The sequence below is a fragment of the Paraphaeosphaeria sporulosa genome, assembly GCF_001642045.1.
Source record: "Paraphaeosphaeria sporulosa strain AP3s5-JAC2a unplaced genomic scaffold CC84scaffold_16, whole genome shotgun sequence".
Classification (NCBI taxonomy): domain Eukaryota; kingdom Fungi; phylum Ascomycota; class Dothideomycetes; order Pleosporales; family Didymosphaeriaceae; genus Paraphaeosphaeria; species Paraphaeosphaeria sporulosa.
In genome coordinates this window covers 566,778-579,738 of record NW_017253375.1, presented here as the reverse complement: position 1 = coordinate 579,738, position 12,961 = coordinate 566,778, and the positions used below count along the sequence as shown (strand labels likewise).

The following is a 12,961-nucleotide window of genomic DNA, read 5'->3' as shown; positions in this document are numbered from 1 at the left end:
TGATCAACCGCTGCTAAGGATGGGAGGTGTTGCTTATGTTTCAAAGCAAACACAGGCGACGTGGGCTCTCGCGCCGTTGGGGTCGTTGGTGAGCCGCTGGTGGGAGGCGCAAAGGAAAGCAGGCACAACACTCGAGCCCCGACCGCGAGGGCATGGTAATAAATACATTGTAGGCGACATCCGCGCGTGCAGATCCGGCGCTTCAGAAAAATCTTCCCCCGGTATGGGCATGGTGGCTCTGGTCTGGTGGGCTGCCGGCAGAGGCGGCGGACGAGTGAGTGGAGAAGGATACTTCTCGGCGCGGCCGCTTTGGGCAAGAGCGCACGCGACCACACGCTACGTGCATATTCTGCTGTGGGGACATGCGGGAGGAGTAACAATTGTACAACCCCTGCTCCTACAACGTGTAGCTCTGCTGTCCTCGCCTGTAAACCAAATCTGGCTGCGAAAAAGACGTCCGCTGGAACGACCAGCCTACGCAGGTCGTCTGTGACTGCGAGCAATGACGAGGGCCAAGCAATGATATTTCCGAGGAGGCTTGCACAAGCTCCCAGCCGACGGCTTGTCAGAGCTTCTATTGCGTCGCCGCCATTACGAACGAATTCGTCTCGAGCGAGGCGACTGTTGCTGTCATGCTCGATGGGGAAAGTGCGTGGGCGACACCAGAGGTTGGATGGAGCCAATCACATTGGAGGAGAGGGGCACGTTTTTGAAGAACTGGAAGGCGCAGGGGTCCGCAGCGGAAGGCACTAGTTGCGGAGCGCCCCCAAGTCTGCTGACTCGCGCATGAAACTGCATCGATGGCGATGGGGTACCGCAAATATCCCGGATCGATGCTACGAGGGTTGCTTGCGCATATTGCATCTCCGTGAGAGGGACATCGCAACGTACACTCAGGAGGCCCCGTTTTTGCTTCTCTGAGGGTCCTCGGACGAGCCCATGTTACCGCACAACTATGCCACCACTGATCATGGCACTGCAATGCGTATGTCGAGGAGCCTGGTTTCCCATGCACAATCCAATACTGGAGGAAGATGAACGTCAACCCAAGCTTCCGCCACACCCACTACACCCTTGGCCCTCTCCGTGCTCATGCAAGCTCGCGCAAGCTCACTCCCGGACCCTGAGGCTCTGCGGGTTCACCCTTGGCGAAATGCTTCCCTTTGGATCAGCCAGACGCGTACTATTCCACAAGGGAGTCTGCCGCGGTGGATACCCCTAAAGCGGGACTATGTCCCCTACATCAGGCCAGACGCCCGGCTTATTACCGCGGTGACTGTCTTTCGAGACGCCCATAGCAAGCAAGCACGCAATAATAGACGTAAACTGCCGTGAGCACTGCCAAAAATAGTCGCAGCTTTGGGAGTAGAGTCGTCATTTCCGAAATCAAATCTAGTTGCTCTCGATGCTGCCAGATCATTCGTGTGCGTGCAAACCGTTGGTTTCGGGATTGCCGTGACAGTGCGGCGGGAATGAGCCGCAGATGCTACCGCCAAACACTTCGATCGAATGGCTGCCAAACCACGACCCATGTGCCATGCTCATCTTTCCAGTCAACCTCGCGTCCAGACGATCAGCCTTGCCTCGACTATTACATAGTTTCTTTTCGAATCTTCATGCTCCACAGCAACTTCCGTTCCGTCAAAGCTTGCGTCCCAACAAATGCGTCCGTCCCGCGCACGCATACCCTCGCTCAACATCCGTGCTGTGCCGATTCTCATAAGCGCTGCATCGCAGATCTCAGGAAATTAGACACGCAGCGCCATCTTAAAGTAAATGGCCCAAGGGGCTGACACAAAAACCTGGAGCTCACTGCAATCTTGCAAAACACCACGTAGGGCTTCGCCAACCCCAACACGCTGGTTCCCGAACGTCCTGGGTGACTGTATCAAGAATTTGACGTTCAATTGAGGCAAGACTCCGCCCGTGACTTCCGTGCAAAGTTGGTGCTTGAGAAAGCGTATCATCTTCTACCTACACCCATGGTAATTCCATTCGAGAACTGAAGAAGTACCCAAGCCAACACTAGGTCAGCAACGCGATATTGTTGCTCCGGCAGTGAACAGGCAACTGGGTTGATACCCAATTGGTGGTAAGCATTCATTAGCGTGTACATCATAATGTCGGGCCGCTCACTCGACGAGCGCATGGTCGATGGTTTCGTAACGCAGGCTGCTCATAGCCGATCAATCATTATTAGGTAAGTATCCAGCGCCTCTCTACGCACTCTAAGTAATGTACAATAAAAACCATCCAGTGGTCTCAATAAAGCTCATGCCCAACTCCTAACCTACACAGACGCACGCCCATCCATACAACGTTGAGTTCGTACCAACACCGATACAATTGACCTCCACCTCAATCCACCCAATTCTGCCACTTACACCCACATCCGCCCGACCCTCCATCAATAGGCCCCTTCGCATTCGGCCTCCCCTGCGTCCCGTTAACCAGATTCCCACCAAACCCGCGATCCTCAAACTGGAAAAACTTATTCGCATCCTTGTTCACAATCGTACCGTCCTTTTCCATCTTGTAGCAGAAGAGGTTCTTCTTGGTGACATCCCCGCCGTGCCGGTCCAGCGTGAAGGTTACGGGGTACGGGAATGTGCCAGGCCGCTTGAACGCGTTGTCAGTCGTATTCTGCGGAGGGTTCAGGAGTGGCTGGTTCGATCGCGTCCAGATTTGCACCAGGAAGCGTGTCTGCGTGAAGGTGCAGCGTAGCGTCGCTGCATCGCGCGTAGAACCGCCGTTCGTGTCTGCGGGGTTGCCGCCCCGGCCTGTAGAGGAGCTGATGTCTTTCAGGAAGATTGAGCGGTCGAAGTACGTGTAGAAGCCGTAGTGTTCGTCTGACTTGCCGCGGTTGAAGAGGCGAAGGGGTTGTGCGGATGGGAGGGGGAGCAAGTTTGCGGCTGCTGCGGTGCCGTCGGAGTTTAGGGAGGGAGGGGGGATGACGAGGGTGATGTTCGTGGGGTCGTCGGCGCGCTTGGCAGAACGGGGTGCAGAAGAAGAAGTAGAGGCGGATGGGTCCTGGAACGTCATGAAGAAAGGTGTGGTTTCGCCTTCGAAGGGGGCAGAGACCCCGTCGGTGGTTTGGCCGAGAAATTTCATGTCATCAGTAGACGGAGGAGCGGGAGACGGAGAGGGCGTGGCGCGGCGGAGAAGGGAACGCATGAACGCGCCTGCTGAGACGGGATTTGCTGCTCGGCGGGTGGGTTTCGATAGGTCTGCCGCTGTGCCGTTCTGGAAGGTGATCTCGACTTTGAAGTTGGGCTGGTCGGGCTTGTTAGGTTGAATGTCTTTTTGCTGCTCCTTAGGAAGCGCACAGCTCCACAGTGTGGTCGGGGCGACGCAGCCGCTCTGCTCCTCCACGGCTTCAGGCTGTGCGATCGTTAGAAGCCCGGTCTTCATAGGTGGATAGCCAGTGTTGTTGAGCCATTGGGATGGGCCGTCCGAGTTTGTGTCTGGGGTCCCTGCGATAGGAGTGGTAGAGTTGTTGTGTTTCCTCGTGAAGATGACGATTATTGGAATGAGGACAGCAAGCAAGATCAAAAGGATCAGGCAGCAGCAGCAAACCATACACCGGCGTGACCGTTTCTTTTTCTTTTCATTTTTCTTATCGTCCTTTTTGCGGCCGCAAAGTGCAAGCTTTGACAAGAACTTATTCATCTTGCGATGCTGCTTTGCCTGCCGTTGCTTAGCTTCGTGCACCGAGTTTCCTGGGCTACTGGCTCTGCTGAAGTTTCCAAAGCTGAACTGCTTATCTTTGGAGGAAGCATTTGGCGGCGGCGGAAAGAAGAATGGAGCGGCTTGGGGAGGTGTATTGCTTCTTGATGTAGTGCTGTTGGCGTACGCAGGCAGCGGTGCCACGATGACATGTCCTGGCTGGGTCTGCGCAGACGTGCCGGAAGGGTGAGAGTGACTGTTGGCCAACACTCGTCCGTCATGGAATGCAATATTTACATTGATTGGCTGTAGTTGTGGCTGTGGCTGTGGCTGTTGAGGATGAGGTGACAGTCCAACTGCCAGTCCTGCGTTTGCGATGGTGCCGACTGGCGGAGAGGCCGACTTATCTGTCAGAGGGGGCGACACGGATTCAGTCGGTGCTTTCGGTGTTGGTTGAGCGAGAGGAAAAGCTGTTTCTGATGTTACAGACATGGCTTTGGGAGCAGAGACAAGGGGATTGTTGACCGCATCTATCGTGCGTGGCGCTGGGGGGGCTTTGATATCGATGTTGTTGACCAAGTCTACGTTGATATTGTTCTGTCCACGGCCGCTCACTTCCGCTGTGGTCGGGGCTAGGAACTTCGCTTGAGCTGGATACATGGGAGACTCGCCGAGAGCAGAAGGGCTCCTGTCGGTTGCGGACCAGATGTATGTAGATGGTGAAGGCGAGTTCCGGTAAGTCCCAAATCCGGCCGGCACCATGGGTATGTCGGGTGTTTTCTCGCCGTTTCGTCCGCCCTGGGTCCATACAGAGTTCGTGCGCGACATGACAAAGGGTGTTGTGATGACATTCCACCAGCCTTGAGACCTCCGTGGCGTAGGAACCATCGATGTGTCAACAGACAGAGTCTTCAGCTTCTTCTCGTGCAATGGCGTATCGTCTTCCTCAAATACTGTTCCTGTCGACATGATGCGGTCTTTTCGGATGTCGTCCTGCTCTTCCTCGAACGCCGTGTCACTGGATTCCAGCGTGTCACCCCTTGCCCGGTTAGGGTAATTGAAATTCCAGTCCCGCTGTACTTCGATGCCGGCTTTCTGCACATGCATATTGTGTACATCGGCAGGAAGTGTCGGGACGGGCGGTACATCTGAAGCCCATGGCGGCATGTGAGTGGCTCGTGAGTATGCACTGGACGCCGTGTAGTCTGACGCGGTATCGGGTGACCACACAGATTTCATAGCTGCAGCTGGAGTGACGATGATGTTTGGGGTAGCAAGGGTGGCATCGCTGTCTGATCGCGCTCGTGCTGCTTGATACGGGCTGAAGTCGGTGACACTGTCCGAAGGTACTGTGATGCCAATGGGAATAGGTCGGTCCCACGGCGAAATCTCTTGCCAGGATTTACTTCCTGCAGTCAGGGAGTCTGCCGTTTTCGGTTCTTTATTTGACCTTTCCCGGTCCTCCGAAGAACGTCCAGGTTGTGGTGTCATTCCCTTTACTATTCCTAGGCCCTTGTTCTTCGTGTCGGATCTCCCCAGGCCAAACCAGCCCTGCTTCCTGATCGACCCACCGCTTCGCCTCTCGTTATCCTGTGGATATACCTGATGCGGTACATTGCCTCGGTGTCGTGCGAAGCTGGTGTCGACTGTGATACCGGGTTTCGCCGTTCGAGCGAACTCCATCTTCCGTGATCGATTCCGTGTTATTCTCGCAGCGAATGAGCGAGAGTTGCGTTTCGCCATGGCTCTCCGTGCGGCTATCTGTGCGTCGCTTTCGGCGGGCGCTTGTTGCTGCATGTTGTTGGGAAGTACAAATGCGCCGTTGAATTGACCGTTGAAGTGGCCGTTAAAATGTACAAGTATATGGCCATCCTCATCCTGTCCGCTACTGCCTGCAGACGGCGCAGGATAGACTCGGCCCGTCGTCGTAGTCTGTAAGGCTGTTTCGTGAGACTGCTGCCCATACTCTTGTCGAGTGCTCATGTCGATTGATTTCGGCGAGTCGTGAGTTCGCGTGTAGAAACGTGAGATACAAAAAGTTTAATGTGAAGCTTCGCGATATGGCGTATCTGACTGTTCAAGAAATGGTATCGATACAATGCATTGTCCTCGAGGATGTGAAACAAAGGCCGTTTAGCGATTATGCTTTTGGGTTCTATTGTTGGGGACAGGCTGAAGTGAAGGAAATAGAACAACAACCAAATTAAAATGAGTGGCGGGGTAACGATCCCAGGTGAACCAGCAAGAAGAGACGTGAAGAGAGACGGGGTGAAGAAGAGAAAAGATGCGTTTCCGTCGCGGTTCGCGCCACGACGACGGGTAGCTGTTGTAAACCCATGCTGCCTACCCGCCATGCCAGTTAGTGCTAGCTTCATGTACAGTTTGGGTGTCTCGAGTTGTGATTCGACAAGCGCCCAGGACACGATGGATTGCGTGAGGCTACCCCAGCAAAGCAGAGAGGCAACAGGGCCCTGCGTGAGGTGATTGGAGGCGGCGGTTGCCCGGCCGAGTGGGCCTGGTCTCATGGCGGGCGCCATTGAACAGATTGGATGCTCATAGGCGCCCGGGGATTCGTTAGGCTTGAGATGTACAACGCAAAGCCACATCTGAGACGCTCCAGAGAACGGTCTCGTCGTGGTTGTTGGCCAAATCATGGAGTGCGGTGGTGCAGCCAGTCAGAAGCGAGAGCCGCCTTGTTAAGCGCCTGACCTGGCGCGTAAATAGAAATGCCAAGCGAGCACTGTGGGCATCCACGTTCTCGTCCACAATAATGGAATGCGTGTCTGCATATGTTTGACGGTTGGGCCAAGCCTACTGACTGAGTAGGCTGGAAGGTCAAGGACGGACGCATTTTCTGATGCGGGCCCAGATAGTTGCCCTTGCCACCACAAGTATTGGTCACTTCCCCATGGGTACACAGGTGCAGGTCCTGTAGCACGCTGTGAAGAAGACTAAGCATCAATTGGACCGGTCCGACAACGGGTCTACACGATAATCTGGTATGCGGTGGCAGGAAGAGCGCCGCGGACAAGATGAAGCCAAAGGCCCTTCCTGCGGCCGTCCTGCGCTCGGCAGGCTGAGGTAGAGTGTCGCGTGCAGGTCCCTCGTGCTACAGCATACGGAGGGAGAAGGCATGGCTCGGCGACGATTGTGTGTCCCCAGCGTGCACAACGGCTCCCTCCCTCCCTTGGGCACGGATGGAGACAGCCTATGCCGAGCCAGTTGACTCGGGAGGGCAACGGGGCTGCGGCCGACGCGTGATGCCCGCTGGCGGCTCATCCATGCAGGCGGGCAGCACTGGCTGAGATGGACCAGCGGCGTGCGAACATCGCAATGTCTCCAGCTGTGCACCGCAGAGTGCAGATGGGCCCGTCGTGCGCCAAGCGAGATTCGCAATGTTGGCGCGGGAGGATAAAGGAGAGATAGGCGGCGCGGTAGCTCTGTAGATGTGCGCCAAGCGGACTTCAGGTGGCCTCAGCGCCCGCTCGCAGGGAAGCGTCTGGGTCTGTCAATTTTATCGCGGCCCTCCTTTTGTAGAGCGATCTCGCCGGTGGTGTTGTACTGGTCAATTGCACCCGCTGCGACAGACAAGCCCCGTTGCACCGTCGCGAGAAGCTCCCTTCGGCAGTGCAACCAGCCACGCGCGCACACAGGACACCTCTTCCCCAGGCAGCTCGATACCGCCGAAAGCTAGCTGGCCTGCGACCTCCGAGCGGACACCTTGCGTTTGCAGCGGACCCATCGCATCGACAGCAATTTCCTTGCGCAGGCAACCGACGTCCCAGGCCCACGGGAAGTCGTGGGATCATCTCAAGCCACGCGCAGTGGCGCTTTTTCCTCATTCCGCCGCCCCTCGACACCGCTGAAAGTCGTTCGCCCTGGCTTCCCCGAACTCCTTCTCCGCCTCGTCTGGCCAACGTCGGAGGCGCTCATCTGCTGCGAAGCACCCGCCGAACCTGCACCTGGACGACGGCTCCGAGTCGCGCAGCAGAGTCGGCAACACCACCGGCGGCTCCTTTGAGGGCATCCTGCCTCCCATCCCAGGCACCCCCGCCGTTGAGATGTCAAGATCACCGTCGCCGCGCCCGGGAGGCTGGTCAAGTCCAGGCCTGAACACGCCCTATGACAGCGGAGGGCGCACCAGCCCGTTCGCTAACGGCGGCTCCAGCTCCAGCTCCAACAACGTCACCTGGGCTTCGGCCCAGGCACGCAGCGCCAATGTGAAGGGGTACACTGCATTTGCTCCGCGCAACCAGGGCTTCTTTGGCAAGCACTTCCGGCGGCTCTCCACGAGCCTGCCTTTCAGCTATGGAGAGAAGGAAAAGCTGGGCAGAGGGCGGGGATACCAGGGCAACAACAAGCTTCTGCAGATGCTGAACAGAATCGGGTGGAACCTATGGCGCCTGCGAAAACCGCTGGGAACCATTTTGACCATCTTGCTCCTCTACATCCTTTTCTACGCAACACGTAAGTCACTTTCAGCTGAAGCCATGTTACATGGACTAACCGTCGCAGCATTGCACCGCGTGTACCGACGATCCTCGTGGTTCGGCGGAGGCAGCAAATTCGTCGTTATTCTCGCAGCGAACCAAGGCGGAGGTGTTATGGAGTGGAAGGGTCCCAGAGAGTGGGCGATCGAAAGAGACAGCGTCAAGAACAAGAAGAAGTACACGCAGAAGTGGGGCTATGACCTAGAGATTGTAGACATGAGCACGAAGAAGCGGTATGCCCACGAGTGGAGAGAAAGTTGGGAGAAGGTGGATACCATCCGAAATGCGATGCGCAAATATCCCCGCGCTGAATGGTACGTTGTATCCGGACAGGCAGTTCGTCTCGCTAACGTTGGCTAGGTTCTGGTGGCTGGACACGAACACGTTCATCATGGAGCCAAACTACTCTCTCCAGAGCCACATCTTCAAGCAGCTGAAGGATATCACGTACCGCGACATCAACCACTACAACCCGCTCAACATCAGCCACCCACTTACCGACGAGTACCTCGACCCGGAGACTAGATCACCTGTAGGTGACGGCAAAGTTGACTCAATCAACATGATCGTCCCACAGGACTGCGGTGGCTTCAACCTGGGCTCGTTCTTTGTACGGAGAAGTGTCTGGACTGACAGACTGATGGACATTTGGTGGGACCCCGTTGGCTACGAGCAGAAGCACATGGAGTGGGAGCACAAAGAGCAGGATGCTCTAGAATACATGTACAAGAACCAGCCCTGGATACGTCCTCACCTTGCCTTTATTCACCAGCGCAAGATCAACGCCTTCCCACCCGGAGCGTGCGGAGAGAAGGGCGACGACCCGCACATCCATTACCACGAGAAGGAGAGGGATTTCCTTGTCAACATGGCTGGCTGTGAATGGGGTCGGGACTGCTGGGGCGAGATGTACAAGTATCGCCAGCTCAGCAATCGTCTCAACAGAAACCCTTGGGAGAAGTTCAAGGACGCCATCAGCGATTTCTTCAAGGCCCGCCGCGACGCAAAGAAGAAGAAGGAAGAGCAGCAAAAGAAGACGAACTAGACGAGGCAACAGCAGAGAGAAGATGGTGCACCCAGCATGACCTCGATTACGAGACGATCGCCCGAGTTGAGTTTCTCGAACACTTCGCTTCACATCATTTTGCGATTCTTTCTCGCATTTTACACGGTGTTGGGGGCTGCGCTTTTCACATTTTTCTGTACCATATCATGACGCTGGGGTAATCCGTGTGCAACTAAGATGATATGACAATTTCCTGGGTGGAGGGTCCTCTGTTGAACAGGAGCGCCGCTAGGATTTCCTTTCAAAGCCCCAATCATTTCCTTCCTGGGATTACCGATTCGGAATCGCTCGCTGTTACGGCGGACAATTTGCATTGCTGTGGTATTGATAGTGTACGGTGATTTTGGCACTGGTGGTTGGTGGTGCGTTTAGGAGTAAGGAAGGGGTCGAAATGTCGTCTCGATAGTGTACTACGAATTCAGCCTGTCGATAAAGAAAGTATACCCAGCCTCATGTAATGATCTGATGAATCAACTGGGCCGTAGAACACGTATACACATGGTCCTACAAGAGTGTACGAAGATGGTGTGCTGCTCACATATTGAACAACCGTCTAGACCCTGCCTTGCAAGAAGATCATCGGCCGGCTACCGCGCAGGGCTAGCGCGAGAGTGTACACCGCCCGAGTGTGTGGGTAATAGCTGGACAGGGTCATCTGCGGGGTCTGTTAATTGTCCGGATGGCAACATCAACATCAAGAACGCAGACATGGCAAACACCAGGGGATTGAATGCACAACCGAATCGCCATAGCAAGCAGCGAGGTCAGTACACGCAGTTACTCATGGCAGTGATACGCACTGTCTCAGGTCGCAGGCAGACGAGCAAGATAGCAGTGTGGTGCTTGTCTAAGCCCCGACTTGGGAAGGTGAGCAACGGCGCGTGATTCGTCAGTTCACCGCCTGCCACCGCCATTACCGTCGCCATGTGTCCAACTACGAATGCACCGTGACCTGACGCTCATGAGGCCTGCCACGGAGCCCTGGGGTCGACGGACATAACACCGCACTCCTTTCTCTCGCCCCTCCTTCCCCTTGTCTCCCTGCTTCGACGTTCCTCCACGGTTTCGTTGATTGTTGCCCCGCCAAACGCGCCATCGGAGCGAGAGGCTGCCGAGAACGTCATTCCAGCGGTCCCAAACGTCGGCCTCTACGCGGCGCACCGAGGCCAGCCGCTGGCGTAGCGTCACGAACGAGTGGGCTCACCTGCAATTTCCAAACCAGACGCGCGTGGCGCATCGGGCGCTCGACGAGGATAGACGGCTGCCAGCTGCTGTCGGTCAGTTGCGAGGCCAAGTGCTGCTTCCCTGAAGGCCAGCGCCAGACAAAGAAGCGAAGTCGGGATACGTCCGCTTGGGGCATACTCCACCGCAACCCACTCATCTACCCACGCGTGAGCTCGGGCTCGTGAACGCATACGGCGGTCCGATTTCGCTGTCGCGTCTCGCTGTTTCTTGTTGTTAAGAGTATGCAGCATCAACACGGTGCACTCCAACCACAGTCGTCGAGGCAAGGCGGGGAAACGCTTCAAGATACGCACGCCATGGTATCATCGGCTGGACTTCCGCACAGGCATCACTCAGAGGGTAAGCATACACTTGTACTGCCAAAACTGCTGTCAACTAGAAAATTACCTCTGTATTATCTCGTCAATTTATCAGTGCAAATCTTAGCTCATCCGACTCACACTTCCCAGACTCATGGGTCGAGGTTGCCTCGTGCCCGTCCTCCTCTTCGCTATCTTCGGCTGCCGACGAGATCATCACCACAGGTCTCAGGGTCCAGCATGATTCGAACCTACACCCGCGACGGCGACGGGCACGCACTGTTGGTCCCTTTGAGATAGGCACCGGCTACCGAGTGGCAAGCGCAGGTGGAAACAGTAGTCAAGAGGAGTACGACGAGAGCGAAAGCGAGTCGGACAGGGTCATGACATCTTCCAACGAGGGCATCGGCCCTTCGCCGCTCCAGAACGAGCTGAGGAGATCATCTTCGGTCGCTTCTTCTGAACCTCTGTCGGAGCGCGAGGGCGACGATGAGGGTGAAAGCGACGACGAGAACGCAACAGCGGTCAACTACCCGCGATCTTCACGGCGACAGTTTGCGCCGCGTCCTAATGCTTTCTCTCATCCATCCGAACAGCCTTCGATTCGCTCGCAATCTGGAACTGTTTACACGCCTCGGAGACCCTCTGCCCGTCCCTCGTCCCAGCGCCACTCGTACCCGCAACACACACCCTACAATGCTGTCTCTCCGAACGCACAAGCAGACCACGACGAGGCTCTGAGAGCCAGTCTGTCCACCCTTCTCACCGCCGCTGCTGCGGTGCGAGGCCTGCCCAAACCAGGTCAACCCCGCCCCATCAGTTCCCATCCCTCAGGACACCCTACTTCCCTTCGTTTGGTACCTGAATCTGTCGCTCTAGGGGATATCGCCGAAGATGATTCCACCGGCGCTCCATTATCACCCCGTACCGTCAGCAGCAGCCCGTCCGAAAAGTCCAAACGCAAAGCAAGCCCAGCCAACAACTCAACCACAAGAAGCAGTAGCAAAGAGCGCCGCGCCGTCAAAAAGGTACGGCAAACAGGTCCGCTCGTCGAAGAGATCAGCCCCACTCTACTCACCTGGGTGGTCGGTGCCGGCGCCGTTGTCCTCGTCAGCGCTCTGAGCTTCTCCGCCGGCTACGTCGTCGGCAAGGAGGTCGGCCACACAGAAGCCATGGGCCAGCTCGGCTCTGTCGGCGGAGACGCGGGCAGGTGCGGCAAGGAAGCTGCATCTGGTCTCCGTGGCGCGGGCATGGGCCTGCGGCGACTGAGGTGGACGGGTGGAAGCGGCGTCCGCGTGTGAACGCTTTACGATGGGATGACTCACGACGAATTACGATACGCAGCTTGGCGTAGATGGGACACTAATTCAGATGATTGATATACATGGGTTGCATGGTACGGAATGGCTTTTCGTACACCTTCATTTCGCGCGGCGTTTGTTGATTTGAAACTGCATATTTTTGCTTCAAGCGGGTTGGGCGGCGTTAGGGTTGGGATTCGGAACAGAGGTGGGAGGTGCACGCATGGCGTTGCTGTCGACGAGGGAGTGTGGAGAGTACATTGCATATACCTAGGACAGTCTTACCTCAGCATAGATCATCGCTTCCAACCCCGTCCCTCCTCCTCGCCATCGGTGCATGCGCCAAGTATCTTTTTCTCCCATAGGCAACGGTAGGTGGAGGCCACATCACCCACAACGCAGCTGCATATACATGTGGTATTGTGTCGTCCGTTCTTTTATTCATCATGTGTCTGCTTATAACTTCAAGTCCCAAATACAGCCTCAGCTGCATCATGCGTACCACCTACCCACTACAGGACTCTCAACTTTCCGGCTCGTTATTGTGCAATGATACGGTGCAGCCCGTCGTCCAGTACTACTTTCTGTGTGGATCGCTCCCCATTTCACCTTCCTTCTTGCTGCATGCCGATCGCTCGCAGGTGGATGGCAGGCGGCGGCTATCACGAGGCTGTTGGATGGACCAAGCGGGGGCCCAGGCGGGCATTTTTGGAGACCAACTGCCAACGATGCGACGAAGACAATTGTGCCGAACAGCAGAGAACAGATGAGGCCAAAGACCGAGTAGCCCAGTCCTTGAAATACTTGCGTGTCTCCAGAAAATGGACGATACTCACCGGGAGCCTCGTAGTAAATGAATCTTTCTCCGTCATTGTCATACGCCCGGTGACAGTA

At 56.1% G+C, this 12,961-nt stretch overlaps 4 protein-coding genes across 4 annotated transcripts; 3 read left to right on the top strand and 1 right to left on the bottom strand.

The window, feature by feature from the left end:
• Nucleotides 1-835: 835 nt before the first annotated feature.
• Nucleotides 836-1,347, top strand: CC84DRAFT_416286 (uncharacterized protein). Its single transcript, XM_018186134.1, has one exon. It carries the CDS (start codon nucleotides 956-958, stop codon nucleotides 1,220-1,222), a length of 267 nt encoding a protein of 88 aa, XP_018029466.1. The 5' UTR covers nucleotides 836-955; the 3' UTR covers nucleotides 1,223-1,347.
• Nucleotides 1,348-2,358: 1,011 nt separating this feature from the next.
• CC84DRAFT_1105134 (uncharacterized protein) lies at nucleotides 2,359-5,649 on the bottom strand (the record flags this gene model as incomplete). The annotated part of the gene is made up of 2 exons (XM_018175084.1): nucleotides 2,359-4,068; nucleotides 4,282-5,649. The coding sequence occupies 2 exons, from the start codon at nucleotides 5,647-5,649 to the stop codon at nucleotides 2,359-2,361; spliced, it is 3,078 nt and encodes a 1,025-aa protein (XP_018029465.1).
• A 2,078-nt stretch (nucleotides 5,650-7,727) lies between these two features.
• Nucleotides 7,728-9,201, top strand: CC84DRAFT_1191552 (uncharacterized protein; the record flags this gene model as incomplete). Its single annotated transcript, XM_018181191.1, has 3 exons — nucleotides 7,728-8,133; nucleotides 8,182-8,470; nucleotides 8,517-9,201. 3 exons carry the CDS (start codon nucleotides 7,728-7,730, stop codon nucleotides 9,199-9,201), a joined length of 1,380 nt encoding a protein of 459 aa, XP_018029464.1.
• Nucleotides 9,202-10,763: 1,562 nt separating this feature from the next.
• Nucleotides 10,764-12,067, top strand: CC84DRAFT_1223382 (uncharacterized protein; the record flags this gene model as incomplete). The annotated part of the gene is made up of 2 exons (XM_018183480.1): nucleotides 10,764-10,806; nucleotides 10,917-12,067. 2 exons carry the CDS (start codon nucleotides 10,764-10,766, stop codon nucleotides 12,065-12,067), a joined length of 1,194 nt encoding a protein of 397 aa, XP_018029463.1.
• Between the last annotated feature and the right edge of the window lie 894 nt (nucleotides 12,068-12,961).

Excerpts from the sequence above, each read along its gene's own strand:
- CC84DRAFT_416286 (XM_018186134.1), top strand. The coding sequence starts at position 956 with ATGCCACCACTGATCATGGCACTGCAATGCGTATGTCGAGGAGCCTGG.